Here is a 16,546-nt window from a genome sequence, read left to right as displayed (position 1 = left end):
TGAACAAAATATTGATTAAATCGAATTAATAGACAGAAATTTCAGTTAATTAAAAAATTCAAATTTTTAATATAAAATCTATTAATTTGATTCAATTTCAAATTTAGAATTGAAGATATTTCAAATAGGCCGTCCGCTTAAAGATCAAATCTCAATTTCAATAAATTAATAAATAAATTATTTTTTTATAGACGATTCATCATTGATAGATTACTCACTGCGTACGCTAAATTAATAGACTATCTGTTTCAAATGATGGTCGGTAAAAGATTTTTGTAAGATCGAATCGATCATACTAGAATTAACCAATATAAGTTGAATACCTAATGACAATTAAAATAAAAAAAATAAACAAATAACTATCATTATTGTTGAAATCAAAATTGGATACCATCCCTTGAATTAAATCTTCATGCTCAAACACAAGTTATTACTCTCTACATCAGCCAAGCAACAGGGCAATTAAAGGGAAAGCTATCGCATCCACTATACCAAAAAGGCTTCATGTTAAATCGAACTTCTTATACTGCTCGTCGTTACAAGAACAAGACACTACATAACCTGTTGACATTTCGGAAACACATTATCAATTGTCAAGATACAAGCTAAAACACTACATCTACATCGCATTCAGTGACCTTCCTGAGCTCACATTTTCCTTGAGGATTCTTACTCGGGAATGTTGAATATGCGTACAGACTCTTGGTGGATCTCCTTGAATCCATAGGTTTCGAAGCCCTCCTCTTTTCCACCCGAGGAACAAAAAAGTTCCTGCATCGCGGTTATTTCCGCCAAATAGCTCTAAACGTCAAAATCCATGCTAGAATGTAAAGCAAGGCTGTTAAACAATTGCATGTTTGATTCCTCTCAACAAGTCTTTCACTTGTTGAGAGGAACCCCAACTTACCCAACGTGAATGGCACAATGTAAAGCAAGGCTGGTTGACCATGTCCGTCCATCAAATTCAAGGCGATGTAAGTGATAAGCAGACCTGTCAAAGAATTATCAAAACAATATAAATCAATGTTAAACTGGCGCAACTATCCAAGTAGTAGCATGGTAGTTTAGCATTATTCTTTCAGTGATTTTCAGCTTAGAATTTCATTTGCTTGCTTCTGATGGAGGTGTCAAAGAAAGCATAGGGCAGAATTATGGGAAGCAGAACGACCTATTTGTTGCACAATGCAAAGAATGGACAAAGAAGAGTAGTATAACAAAGCGATGCATTCTCTGGATGAGACGTGGGCAGAGCCTTACAATTGAGGTGGAGAATGAGATTAGTATCGTCAAAAGGTTGAGTGCTGTTTTTCTCGAAGGATAGAGTTATCAACATAGGTGGCTTGTGGACCATATTAAGCATAATAGAGAAAACAACAGCAACAACAACAACAATAACCAAGCCTTATCCCACTAGATAGGATAAACATAATAGAGAAAGCGAGGAACGAAAAAGAAAAGCACAGAATAGGAAGACAAGCAAGGGAAGCAATGTTATTCTCATCATGATCCCTTTTGGCCTTTATTTCAAATTGGAAACAAAATATAGATTTAGTTATCGATTATATTTCAATGTGTCATGTTTACAGTGCTTCTTTCTCGAGCGAGAGCCACATGACATTATCTACTACTACATAAAGAAGATTATAAAAATGATATGCATTTGTTATCGTTTCCAAAGATCAAGTATTCAAATGTTAAAGATTTAGCTGGATTATGAACATTGTTATTCTGTGAAAAGGTTGAGTACCAAAAGGTGTTTCGAGTATACCCAAGCATCAAGTGAATCTAAATTTGGCCCCTAGAAATCACCCTTATTTGCAAAATGCCTTCCAACTAATGTGAAAATGGCCGACGAATTCACCCTTCATTACCACAAAATGGGGAGTCTAACAAGATTAATCAAGCAGATCAAAGGAACTAGTTGCTTAGTCATTTATAGCTTACTGACAAATTTTTGAAGTTCATAATATAGCACACCCATACTTGAGACTATCAGGGGCACTTACCAGATCCATAAGCCACCATGCACCACAAGAAGTAACCAGCTCGTAGGCTCTTATTTGCTGCCCAATCATATCTGACAATTGCAAAAGGAAAGTTAAAATTGAGATTTTTGCATAATAATGTAAAGATTCCAATAACTTTAGCACATTAACATTGAGATTACATGTATGATTGGACAGCCATTTGTAAACAAAATCCTATCAAAACAAAACTGCCATTACAAAGAGGCATCAAATATTCAAGCCTTTAGGAAAAGTATCTTCATAGGGCACATAACTATTGTATATCACTCATGTTGTAGAGTAAATCACTCCTCATGTTGAGGATTGTATAGATCAAATTAGCCTAGCTCATAGCACACACTGACACAGCCGAAGATAACATTGTGATAGCAGTCTGATATGTTTACAGTATGCTGAAGAAGCACCAGGAAGTGTGGAATATAAGTCTAAATCATAGTAACACAACATTCAAGGTAAGTTAATGAACATCATACGACTTCTGGATATACTTCTGAATATCACTTATATCACAAAAGAACATCATACGAGACTGCATTTCATAAAACATATAAACAAAAGATTATCATCCCAAAACTATATCTGACAAGATAAAGATATCTAAAGAACAAGAGATCTTAACCTTAATGAAAAGGCAATTATCAGGCCAGGTAAAAGGATATCACCAAAACCAATAATGCTATATCCACCCCATGGATCAAACAAGCGAGGCATCTTAAGTAGCATAGGCACACCATCCTCGGCGGTCCTATCCCCTCGTGCTACCTAAGAATAAGGCATGGACAAATTTTCCTCCATACCATTATAATTAAATTGAAAGGAAAGAATATTACATACCACTATCATTACGCTTTCATGAAACCACCTCTTTGAGATAAAAACCCAAAAGATGTCATACAAGAAAGCACAACTGAGAAGCACAGTGCCCACCTGAATATCGAAGATCAAAACATGAATTTCTGGATAAACAGTTCAATCAGCAAGGAAGCAACATTCATGAGAATTGCATTAAGCATTAATCACTACAACAATATTCAATAACATACAACTATAAACTCAAACTAAATGGTAACGGAGAATCTAGAAAGTAAGCAATCGATGCAAAGGTTGCACCAGTTGGGAAAAATACAAGAAAACACCAGTATGGTTCATATTTGTAGGATGGGTTAAAAACCACTTAGCATGCATAAGTGACTAACTGGAGATACCTGTACAGGAGCCATAAGAGACAAGAGAACACTTTATATATATATATAGGAAAAAAGTGCTGGTGCTAAATAGAGATAAAGAATCCATAGGTAGACAGGAATGCATTGAACCTCTAAATAGAGATAAAGAATCCATAGATAAACAAAATCTCAGTGAATGACGTAGAGCACTTCCCTTAACCCTCTCTTCCACCAGCTAATCTTTGAGTGCACTTGATTTATTCATCTTGTGTCCTCTGATTGTGATAATTATCACCATGATCTCTCAAGTGCATCTTTCTTCATTATTTGAACATCTAGAAAGGTTACCAATGTTACTCCTTGGAGTCCTATCATGTCTTTATCTTTGCTAATATGAGCTTCTTCAAATCCACTTCTTTCTATTCATTTGCACCATCCTCCATCTTCTGAGGCCTCATATTCTCAGACTCCACCTCCTAGGATTCCACCTACTGATATACCTCCTCTATGAGTGTACAATGGACATCATCAACAGCATGCCACCTGAACATCCAAGGGATTCGGGCAGCTGTCAACAGTTAGAGAGCGGGAAAATCTCGAGCTAGATTTTTATGATATTTGACCCATCTTGAAGGGAAGTGTTATGGACCCATATGTAATTATGAAATAGTAGGGGTTTATTTGTAATATATCTTGTTCAGTAATAATTTATAAATAAGTAGTGGGGAGCCACCTAGGGTATCCCATTAGGAATCCGTCCTCCTAACAAAGTCAAAATGAAGACAAATGTCAAGCATTTCCAAATGTAATAGATATCACAATCAAAATACTTCCAATGAGAATATATCTATCTTAGCACTTATGACCCTGACATCTGTGTCAGAGCAGAAAAGCCTCATGATGTTCTAGCCATATTAGCTTTAAATGATTTAAGAAAACAATATTCAGATGCATACCTATTAGGAGTTAGTAATGACACAGTATTCCAATCACCACCAGGCAAGCACAGCACAGCTCTAATCAAGTTATTCAAAAAAGAAGAGAATTTTTTTGAGCAAAAAATGCAGAAGAAAACTAACCTTAAGGTTAGGTACTCGAACAATTTGGAGAACTGTGATAATCAATGCAATGCCCTGATTGATATAGAAGTAGATTAACATAAATGACAGTGAGTACCTTGATAAGGTAATTAAGCATAGTAAGGTGACACATATGACAGTGCATTCAAAAAATCCAGTTCACAATCACCACAGGCAACCAGGAAATGCGTATGTACTAAGCTGCAGTATATGTGGTCATTTCTACATATGCAATATATTTCCTACATTCGAAGGTGCCAACTGGCTTAGCACGGGTCTTGGAAGTGCAATTTTGGTGGGTTTATTCCTTTCTTTTTTTTTTCTTTTGGGGGGGGGGGGGTTGATTTTAGTTCTCTATTGTCTTGGGAATTCAATCTTCCACCAATTGGCAGATCTGATTTCTAGCCTAAGTATCAGTCACAATTAGGGGTGACAATTGTGTAATTGTGTTATAAATGGTTTATATCAATCGTTAAATAAAACATAATATAAGATAACATAAAAAAAGTATATATAAAAAAAATTTAATAAGGTGTAAGATAAACTTAACTATTCTAATGAATAAGTTACATGACATAAAAATAATATTTTTAAAATGAATTTTCTTTGAAAATGGATCAATTGTGGCATCCATTTATATTTATATATTTGAATTCTACCGTGTCACTTTTGGATTTTGTCTTTGTTAATTAATGTCTAGAGATTGGGTCAAGTAGGGTTGTGTCATTGGGTCAGCTCTATTCACAATGAAAGTACATCACAGGTCCTGTGAAGTCTTTCAGGTAGGTGGTGCTAAGTAACTATTGCTTTTCAAGATTTGATTAGTTGCTACAAGTAACAGAAGATGCATGAAGTTAACAAATGGGCCAAGATTCAGCGAAAATCACTTGAAAATTATAATAAAAAGAGAAAGAGATACCAAAATAAATAACAAACAATGTCTTTTGTGATTACTTATGTCAGAATGTAAGAAAAATAAAGCTAGTTTCCTACCAGGATATCTTGGCCGATCCATGCAAAGGATTCACGGCGATAGACAGCCCATACAGCAGCAAAGACAATGCATAGTGGAGAGAGAGCTAGTGTTAGGTAGGAGACGTCTCCAAAGTAGGGAACTCTAAGGAAAGATTCTCCAGCACGTTTGAACCAACTGGAAAAATCCACATATCATAATCATTTACCACTTGTAGTGTTTAATCATACTGGCTGGATTAAAACACTAACTTGCAACAAGACATAGAACTATCAATTGTGTTATACAAGTTTTAGTTGCACTAACTTAGCTAAAGCTGAGTCCTTAATGAAGTCATAGTAGTCATGAGTTATTGGTCAAATAGGCACAGTTATTGAATGAATAAAGTCAGCTTTAAGAAAACCTAGGATGTGACAATGTGACCGTATGAAAATAGAAGATGTGTTGCTTTTCTATGTATAAGGTCCATTTAATTGATGAGTTTAAAAGTAGATGAAACTACAGATGTTTCATTACACCTCAAATATCTAGAGGAACAAAGTTTCTTCATTTTGTTTTATGATGGTATTTTTTATATGAGAAATAGTATTTAAAAGCAAGGTTTACAATCTCGAATTGTGTTGAGATTTCGGCTGGACCGAAACGATACGGTTTCGGTATCGTATCGTGCCATGCCGAATTTCGGTATTTTTTAAATATAAATGTATATTAATATTTGATTATTAAATATGTTTTATATTTTAAGATATTGAATTTATATTTTAATATTTTCTCATAAGATAATGCCTATTAAATTTTTATAAAAAATATTTTAAAAAATAAGTAATTTTTAAAATTTAAAACTAAATTTAAAATTATAAAATTATTTAAAAAATTTAAATTATAAAATTATTTAAAAAATTTAAATTATTTTTTAATGCATTTGTAAAATTTTAATTTTTAAAAAAATATTTGAAATATTTAAGAATTATATATATTTTTTTATTTTTTAGATTATTTTAAATTTATGTTTAATTTTAAAATTATTTAAAAAATTTAAATTATTTTATAAATTATTTAAAATTTTTGAAATATTTTTTAATATTTTATAATTATTATTAATAATAGTTTATTTATAAAAAATAAAAAAAATTAACTAATCAACAAATAAAAAAAAATCACGGTTGCAATGACCTCGTGGAGGGTTTTAGGAATATATAATATTTTATTAAAAAATTTTGAATTTTAAATTAATTTATATATATTTTTAATGGGATAATTTAATTAGGATTTTTAAAAAATATATTTGATTATTTATTTAAATTAGAGATAACTAGATCATTAAAAAAAATAATAACATAACTAAAAAATAAATAAAATTGTTATTATATATTTTAAAAATTAAAATAAATAAAATATTTAATTAATTAGATAATTTTATTAAGATTTAATTAAGCCTCTTTGAATTATCTTCATTCCTCCTAGGAATTGTTTTAATTTAAAAAACTACGCGTCGTGGCTAGGGTTGTAGCCGAGCCGAGCTAAACAGTAAGAGGCTCGAGCTCGGGCTCAATTCATTATCCCTAAGCTCGAGCTCGAGCTCGGCTCGAGTTCATTCGAGCCTTAGTTCTTAAGCTCAAGTTCGGCTAGTAATAAAATTAAATAGCTCGAGTTCGACTCGAGCTCAACTCGAAAAAAAACTCGTTTAAAAATTAAACGAGATTAGTTTGAGCTCGTTTAAGATAATTAGCTATAATAATTAATAATATATTATTATTTTTTTATTTATGTGATATATATATAATAAGATAAATGAACCTCTTAACGAACACGTTCGCGAACCTCTAAACGAATATGTTCGCGAGCTCACGAACCAAATACTGTTAAGCTCGAGCTCGACTCGATAATGTTTACGAACTCAAAATCAGGCTCGAGCTTGGCTCATTAACTTAATCGAACGAACTCGAACGAATTTTTTTTTTTGAGCTGAGACCCGAATAGGTCAAGAGCGGCTTGGCTCGTTTACACCCTTAGTCGTGACTACCGCGACCCCCAGTCGCGGGATCATGAGGCCGAGACGGTGCGACCCCTTCGGTGTGGCCATAGGGTCATCGCGTGGCCCCTTCTGCGTAGCTGCGGGGAAGGGGGTTGCGGGGTCACACGACCCTTTTTGTGCAGCCTCAGGGTTGCGCGGCCCTTTTTCGCAGCCGCGGGGGTCGCGCGACCCCTTCTGCGGAACTGTGAGGGTTGCGCGGCCCCTTCTGCATAGCCGCGGGGGTCGCGCGCTCCTTTCCGCATGATAACAGGGGTTGCACGACCCTTCCTTGTGGTCGCTGGGTTGCGGGCCGCTCTGATGCGGCCGCACTGGTCGCAACGCCCCCATGCGCGGCTGAGGAGGTTGCGACGCCCCCCTGCGCGGTCGCGGGTGTAGCGATGCCCCCCTGCGCGGTCGCAGGCGTAGCAACGCCCCCCTGCACGACCGCGGGTGTTGCGACGCCCCCTAGCACCCCCACGAGCGCCCCAACTGCCACTGGGACTGGTGTTGGGTTCGTGCTGGTGCCGATGCTGGTGCTAGTGCCGGTGCCAATGCCAGTGTCGGTGCTGGTCGGTGGGCGGAACAAGATCTTTTGCCCGTTTCACCCGGTTCGGTACGAAATCTCAATCCCTGTTTAAAAGTCATTGTAGAGCTTGGTTAGCCATATTTCCTTGGAATATCACTTCTCTTTTCACCCTTTGTACACAACAAAGTTAGCTAAAGTATTCCATCAGAATAGTTTGAACTAGTTATTGCCAAATATTAAGCAATATCCTATTCTAGCAACAGGGTATAGAATATGATCTCCTTGTGGTTATGTTTAAGACAAATTCCACATTTGATGTCTCTGGCAAAAAGTGCGCCATATTTGATAATTCTCAAGGGATGTGTTGTTAGTGCTTATATGCCACGAGCAGGGCTTAACATTAGCAGTAAAAAATAAGACAATAATTAATTATATTGTATATTTTTAAATATTTAAAATTGAGATGATCCACCGTACAAAAGAAGCAGTAACTTTATTCTTGTTTAACTTGATTAGGATTTAGGAGTGGTTTGGTTCCAATAAAGAGTCTTACTGAACTCTATAGCATTGACTAAATTATACGGGTTAATCAAAAACATCAGCAACTTGCAAGCACCACTTAGTTCCTACACCACCCTAGTCATCAAGATGCAAAAGGAGATATGGGAGAAAAAATAATATAATTTTCTGCTTGAGGACAAGCATGCTATCTAAGAGAGGAGCAATATGTGTGCTTACAACCACGTTATCATAGCTCCATGTCAACGCTAAAGAATAATAGATAAATTATATTTACTTTAAATTATATTTGGAACTATTATAATTAGTCTTAAACAGGAATTAATCTACCATGGAACATAGTACTAGAAAAGTTATACTCTATAAATAGTATGTGAGGCCAAATTTTATGTTAGACTAAGTTGTATGAGTTGGCTATATTTAATTTTTCATCAACCAATAATTAAACAAGTTCAATCCTAAAACAGTTCTCTATTTTTTTTATCATCTTTTCTCCTTCATATACTTTCTAGAAGACCAGTGTTCATTGCGATCTTAGAATTCTCAGTTCAATGATCGCTCATTACCTTTACTCATGGTACTAACTACCAATCTTGGATAAATTGAATATCTAATATATGAGTTAAATTTTTTTGTATGTGCATGCAAATCAATTTAAACAATCATTTGGCCAACAAATTATCGAGCTGAGATCCTCTGTGAAACATCTAAAGACCATATAAAATGATACTGATAGTGCCATAAATGATTGTGGGAGCCTTCCAAAGTGCAGTCAAACTGTTTCAACTGATCAGTTTGAATAAAACCCTCATGGAGCATGCTTTAGGATTATTTTTCAGAATATCTTGCTATACGAATGATTTTTTGTGGATTTTGCTAGCAAACAGTCCTCTTACTGTTCTCTAAAACAATTTATCAGGGACGTAATCTTAATACAGAAGGAATACTTTCTGATAAATGATAAATTAGGCCAGTTTGGTCATCAAAGATGAACCAATGGAAGAAAATGTACATAACAATTCTCAAGTAATGTAGTACAAAATTCTAGCAAAAAAATTATAAAGAGCATTTGATAATTAACAATACTCTTGTAAGCATGATAAATGATATATTAGGCCAGTTTGGTCATCAAAGATGAACCAATGGAAGAAAATGTTAAAAGATACATAACAATTCTCAAATAATGTAGTACAAAATTCTAGCAAAAAAAAATTATAAAGAGCATTTGATAATTAACAATACTATTGTAAGCAAAGTAAATAGTTGGCATAACTAATATGTTGAAAGAAAAGAACATGCAGCCTATAAATGACACAAAGTATGAGGCGGTATACCGTGATAACAAAGCTACCAAGCATGTTTGTAGACCCTGATACAGAACAAGTAATCTAATTGGTAATTTGATATACAAATAAAAAAATTAAGTTTCAAAATATCCAATAAATGAATGTTACATAAACAAGTTAACTAATCAATAATAAATTGCCTTTAAAAATATCAAAATAAAAGATAAGTACACCAAGATTATTCGAAATCAAAGTTCCAAAATAACATGGTGCACGAAACTACAATCACACGACAAAAAAATTTACAAAGAATTTCAAAGTTGGTTCAATGTGTAAATTCTATCTATTTGAAAAAGAATGTAAAGTAAATACAAAAATTCATGCCAGGCTCATAGAATGTCTGACCCTTAGCATCTTATTGTTTAGGATTTGATGTGCATCAAATTCTAGTTATCTTGCATCAAAACTTCAAAAGAAAACAATTAAATGATCAAAAGGAAGTAGGAATAAAGGTAAAGAATTGCACCTCTACACCACCAATGCAAAACAGAACCACCAAAAGCTCCACAAACCAGAATGACATGAGCTTGTAAAGTAAAATTAAGAAGCATGAAGCAATCACAACAAACAAACAAGCTGAGGTTGTGGTGATGTCCACTATGCCATTGGATCCTGTAGCTTCCATGTTCATCAACTCCTCTGGGGCATCCTACAATCATTATTCCACCAACTATTGTGACAAATTCGACTCCTAAGGATAGAGATTCACATGGTAAATATAGAATAAATGAAAACCTTTAATAACTTTTCATACTCCATTAATGCTTCTCTAGCACTCCATGCTGACCAATATGATGCACATAAGATGGTACCAATTGCCATAAACCACAGAAAAACTTCTGCTGTATCAACCAGAGGACGATCTGGAGAATAGAGTTGCACAGCAACTGGAAAATGCCGAACAATTATAAATTTTTTACCAAAGAGGGTAAAATAGAATAACATAATCAAATGCCAAAAGGTATACAGTATTGAACAAATATACAAGCATGTAGAACCATGTCTTCTCTTAAATCCTTGAACCGAACAGAACGCTTCTATACTTCTTCATGCCAGCTCTCTTTGCTCTTGGAATTTATGATTTTCTCTTCAAATGGCTTTAGAAACACAAATAATCTTCTCATAAACCTTCATGCTTGGGAGGATCACATTCTGAAGTGCAAGAGGCAGTGTGAGGGGTGGTGAAAGGAGTGACTTTGGCAAGAGTTGTCAGGGTTGGCGTGGGTGGCAGTTTGGCATTCCCCGTCAAGGGCGGTCAAGGCATGTGTTACTTGTCCTCACTATTTGGAGTGCAATAGAATGAAGAAAAATGCATATCAATACTGATCTGATGACATACAGGCCAAGACCTCAGGCTGGATCTACCAGAGCTACGCCATTCAGAATCAAACTTGATCAATGCATGCAAGCACATGCAGTTCACAGCAGAGGGCCAAGGTCTAATGGATCAAGTTGGTGATAAAAATATCTGATTCTTTCAAAGAATTGCCAACAGTACAAAGAAAGCTAACACCATTCATTTTTTAGAGGAAAACTGAGTTCCAATTGAAGGCAAGCAGCAGAAGCTTAGTAGATTATGAGAACAAGTAAATCACACCTCTCTTACCTAACCACCAACCAATCATTATTCCCAGGGGCCATCCTCGACTTTCTTGGGTATGCCTCGCTCTTTGTTGGAGGTAGAACTTTTTTAGGATATAAAAATTTTAGGACCCAATAAATGCCCTAGGATGGATTTAACATGAGCTCTAGGTTTCCATGTGGGGTGTTGTTAAACCTAAGGTGCTGCTCTATTTAATGATTTCCATGAGGGTAAGATGCCAGCAAACAACATGAATCACTTATATCTCTTATTGATGCCTGAAGTGGAAGGAGCTTGTCAAGCTTATGACTTCCATCCGATAGCATTGGAAACCTTTATGGTTAAGATCCTATCCAAAGTTCTTGCATGAAGGCTGCAGCTGATCATTAATGAGTTAATTGGGATTTTCAATTTACTTTTTGTCAAGGGGTGCCGTTGATTGCTATGTCAGTGCAACTGAGATCCTAAATTGGTGCAAAAGGAGCAATGAGGAGGCAATATTGAGCAAGCTAGATTACTCTAGAGCTTTTGGTAGAGTTAGTTGGCATGACTTGGAGGGCATCTTGAAACTACTCGGCTTACATGAGTTATGGAGAAGATAGGTAATAGACATTGTAACCACGGCCAATAAAACTATTTTACTCAACAATAAGGACTCCAATGAAGAAGGGATCTTGTCAAGGCAACCCATATCTCCTTATTTGTCCATCCTCTTAACCGATGCCCTTCACCAAGTGCATTCAGAAGCCAAGCAGAGGGTTTTATCAGTGGCGTTGGTAGTGGATGCTCTACTGGAGGATTCCAAATATTGCAATTCATGGATGGCCCTACTGTTTTCTTGTCCTGATTTGGATAAGGTGAAGAATCTCAAGGTTATTTTGGCAGCTTCTTCACATACAGTGGACTTCAGATAAAATATCAGAAGTCATTGATATTGTATATAAGTAACCTGGTCAAAGGCTTGGAGTCGACAAGCATTTTTAATGGAACAGTTAGTTAATCTGCCTAAAACATACCTGGGGTTTCAGCTGGGCTGGAAAAAAACCCGATATAGATTATTGGGGGTCTCTTGTGGCTAAAATACATAGGTGGCATCATCCTCCATGGCAGATGGTTCCCTTCACCTTGAGTGGTTGCATCTGCAGTACACTTACCTCAACTGCTTCATATCCAGACATGGTATATTGGATTTCAGCTAGGGTGCTGAGAGAGGTGGACAGATTCAGGAGGTACTTCTTTTGGTAGTTTGGCGTGGAATGGTTGCCCAGGGTTTGACTGGGAATCAGTTTGCTTTCCAAATAAGTTTGGAGGTCATATTTTACTAAATTTAGAAGTCTATAACAGAGTTCTGCATTGCAGGTGGTGGTGGAAGCTGATTAACAAATCAAAGGTGTCTTGGATTGAGGTCAGAACTTATCTCAAACAAGGAAATCGGATTCTTAGTTACAGTGATGGGTGATGGTTGTTTCTATGGAAGGACTTCTTGGCTCTTGCTTGTGAAGGACTTTTGTTTCAAAAGCATCACAACAAAGCTTTGTTGGAGTAGTCAAGAACATTTTTGGTACTCCGGATGGCCGAATGGACTGGTAACTCAACTTCCTGCTTTATAACAAGCCAGTGTGGATAAGCAAATACTTGTGTGTAATCTGCAACCACCTAAACAACTGTTGGACTTAAGATTTAATAAACTGTTTCACAGAGTGCTTTGCTGTCACTTATCATCAAATCAAGAGGAATCCAGCAAATTTGTCCAGATGTGTTTACCTGGAGATGGAGCAGTGACAGATTTTTTCTGTTTCCTCAGTGTATGATATGTTCTTCAACCCTAGTATATCCATTTGGTCTGGAGAAGGCTGTTTCGAACTCCTTTGCCTCACTCAAAGTTAAACTGCTGACATGGCTGATTATCTTGGGAAAGGTCAATATTAAGGTCAGGTTGGCACGAAGAGTGGTTCATGGAGGATATCAATTTTGTCCTATTTGGAGGGGAGAATGAGCACTGAAATGAAACAATACAGCACCTATTCTTTGATTGCCCAGTGACAATGGTCGGATGGGATATTAATTGTCTACTGAACTTCCAAACGTTGATACTGTTTTTTCCTAACTGGTGGCATGGCTGGAACTACAGCAAATCCATAAGGTTCGTCAAGAAAGGCAATGTGTTGATTCAGGCCTGGCTAGTGGCTATTAGTAATCTGGATAGCCGGGTGTGGAAAAGTTATAGAAATGAGGAGTTAAGTGTCCAGACTATGCTGGAAGATTGGCTTTGCAGAGTCAACTTATGGAGTGTGAGAGGTAAATCCTATTCATTTTCTTCTTCTTTTTCATTAGTTATAGTATCTATGATTGACCTTCCCAATGTGAAACCAAATTAATTTTTAAAAATGGTTGTCTAATCTCTTATTCTCCTCCCAATAACTTTTTTCTAAAATTGTATAGTATGACTCATCAACATAAAAGCTCCATAATTAGATCAACATATTGTATATCACCTTTATTCTTATAGATAGGTGCCTAAAAACTTTGTCTATTCGTTGACTATCTTATTAATTCTCAAAATTTTATACAATAACTTAATCAACCAAATTGAGCTTGATCTCCTTGACTCTTCCATACTTCAATAGGAATCTCTTCCAAACCTGGATTTTTTGTAGCTTTATTCTCTTTAGTATTATAAATAAATCTATGATTTGCGTATCTTCCAGATTGCCTATAGAATGCTAGGAGAAGATAAGAAAAAAAAATAATTGAACGGGACATGATAAGACACATGAGATGGATAAAATGATGACTAGGCATGTTGACACTTCAACAGTTTAAAAAAATTTAAATGGTGCGATAAATTTGTTATGAATTCCTAAAGTATATGATAAATTAATTAATTTTGAAAGTTCATGATAAATTACTTAAAACACGATTTAGCAATTAAATCTACTAAAAAATAAAATTACCAGCAGAAGCATGTTGAAGACTGGTTTCCAAGCTAGCACCTGCATCTTGTGGAAGCATAACTGCAGGAATACCAATATTCAAATATGTTTCACTTTTATCACAGACCATCTTGTATAACTCTGCAAACAAAAAAAAAATGGAAGTGAAGCAAGCAGGGGAGCAAAACTCACATCATCATGCATTATTCTCCTATGAATACATAAAAGTCCAGATGTTTTCCTAGCTCAAACCAGTTCTAATATGTTACATAAAGCAAATATGAAATTAGGATCAAATTGCCTTCCCTCAACTTCCTGTGTATTTGTTGAGCATTGGACAAGCAGGATTGACAAATCACCGTCAAACTTTTGTTTGCCATGGACAAAAGAAGCACAAACCTTTACGATCGTTAATTATGAGAATAGAAGAAGCACCAGCAGCTTCTGCAACCATTGCCTTTGTTGTAAATTTGCAGTTCCCACGATGCACTAACAGTACCTCTCCAGCAAGCTAAGAAATGGAATTCTGAATTATTAGCCTCAAAATGGGAAAGCTTTAAGAGTGTACCAAATCCGAAATGGGGAATATACCCAACCATTTTCTTAGGGGCAGTGCAGCAATCAGAAGGATCTGAGAGAGTAATACGTGTTCTGTTGGCATACTTCTCTTTTGAAACTATTGTAGGGCCAAATCGAGCGCCAACACCGACAAATTCAGCATCTTCTCTGCTGTTAATCCAGGTTTGCACTTTCACCTGTAAGACATAAAACAAGGAAAGTAAACTTAAAATGAAATTCAAGGATCAAATTGGAAAGCCATGGAGCACATTTAAATAAAATCGTCAAGAGCTAGTCCAATGGCTAGTCCAATGAAATCAAGCAGTCTGAACACTGCTGCCAGCCTGCCATACGCAATGACTCATTGAATACTAGAATGCCAGGAAGCGGAAATAAAGAGGGGATTACATAAGGGCATGCGCCATGCTAAATTATAAACCCTAGAATGTTGCCAGTATGATTCCTCGATCGAAAACAAGAAGACGAAAAACGAATTGGTTTTTTAAAAAAAAATAAAAGTGGGAAGCGTACTGATAAACTAGAATATTTTCTGGACCACGCGTTTAAGCACCAGGATGAAAGGGATAAGAAAGGATTTGAAGTCGCATTTCCGATCACACCAAGATGTCACGAACAATACACGGTAACTTTCAGTAAATCGCAGAACCACGAGAAGAATCAAGAGGGAGATTTTACCAGGACGAAGTTGTTCGAGCATCCGGGTAGCTTCGGTGCCTCGTCGTCCTCGTGCACGATGTCTCCGCCGTGGACGAACGAAGCAGGAGCAAGCAGAAGCAGCACGAGCACCTCCGACAACCAAACCCTGCCCGGATCCATAGAGGAAGCCACGCAACTCGGCGAGAAAGAGCAGAACTAGAAGGGAGGAAGGGATTGGCGAGAGCAGAAGAGTGAGAGGAATCGTGGGCGTCCTGGGATTCGGACCGTCGCCATGCTTCCTCCCGCAAGCTTGTACTGCGCACTAAAATCGAGTGCTGCCTGACGTCATCCGGCTTTCTTGTACGACATGGTACTTTTTTCCCGGAAGGTCATTTTTTTTAATGGACAAATTTAATGCGAAAAATCGCAGCATTTTATTTTCTTTTGAACCAAATTTAATGGGAGCAAAAATAAAAAAAACGCGTCGCTTTTTTATTCAAATAGTTAAAAGGCTATTTTTTAAAAAATTTATCATCAAAAGGGATTACTTTTTAACAAATATTCTTTTATTTCCGACGATTTAGCACTTATTCCACAAGATCAGATCTCTTATTTACATTATAAAAAAAAAAAAAAAAAAAACTTTTTACACTCATGAAAAAATCTCAAGAAAAAATTTTAAGAATAGATATATAAATAATAAAACCCATCATTTTATTATTTTTTTTAGGTCTCATCATTTATTAAAAATATCATTTTTCTTCCTTAAAAATATCATTTTTCATTAAAAAAAAAATATATCAGAAGAAGATGATTCATTTTTAATTACGATCAAATTGTAATTATAATTAGATCACAATTAATTATGATTTTTTTATTGTTTCATCGTCGTCATTAAATTATAATTTGAATCGGAATGGATCGTCGGACGTCGTCCGGAGGCCACCCTTTACTTAACGCCCGACAACCTGGATATTTGCTCATTTCCAACGGCCTTTGGGGGACCTCCAATCATTCACTTCGACCCAAATTATAATCTAGTGGGAACGATGAATCCATAAAAAGATCATAACTAATTACAATCAAATTACAAATATAAATTGAACATAATTAAGAGTGGATTATTTTTTGATCCATTTTTTTTTTTTTAAGACCTAGAGATCTTC

The 16,546-nt window shown here is 35.9% G+C and overlaps 1 protein-coding gene across 3 annotated transcripts; it reads right to left on the bottom strand.

Moving 5' to 3' along the window:
- Positions 1-464: 464 nt before the first annotated feature.
- On the bottom strand, positions 465-15,718 carry LOC122030979 (signal peptide peptidase-like 4). Of its 3 annotated transcripts, XM_042590025.1 has the most exons (14): positions 15,420-15,718; positions 14,762-14,920; positions 14,565-14,676; positions 14,187-14,306; positions 10,386-10,537; positions 10,117-10,299; positions 9,639-9,673; positions 5,266-5,422; positions 4,273-4,326; positions 2,862-2,954; positions 2,647-2,789; positions 2,007-2,077; positions 908-991; positions 465-771 (listed from the first exon to the last, which is right to left on the bottom strand). In XM_042590025.1, the coding sequence occupies exons 1-14, from the start codon at positions 15,558-15,560 to the stop codon at positions 620-622; spliced, it is 1,656 nt and encodes a 551-aa protein (XP_042445959.1). In that variant the 5' UTR covers positions 15,561-15,718; the 3' UTR covers positions 465-619. The 3 variants fall into 3 exon arrangements, with proteins under 3 accessions (XP_042445959.1, XP_042445961.1, XP_042445960.1); XM_042590027.1 differs by lacking the exon at positions 15,420-15,718 and having other exon boundaries at positions 14,757-14,897; XM_042590026.1 differs by lacking the exons at positions 5,266-5,422; positions 9,639-9,673.
- Between the last annotated feature and the right edge of the window lie 828 nt (positions 15,719-16,546).

This window comes from Zingiber officinale, chromosome 11A (assembly GCF_018446385.1).
Source record: "Zingiber officinale cultivar Zhangliang chromosome 11A, Zo_v1.1, whole genome shotgun sequence".
Lineage (NCBI taxonomy): Eukaryota > Viridiplantae > Streptophyta > Magnoliopsida > Zingiberales > Zingiberaceae > Zingiber > Zingiber officinale.
This window is presented reverse-complemented; position numbering and strand designations above follow the sequence as displayed.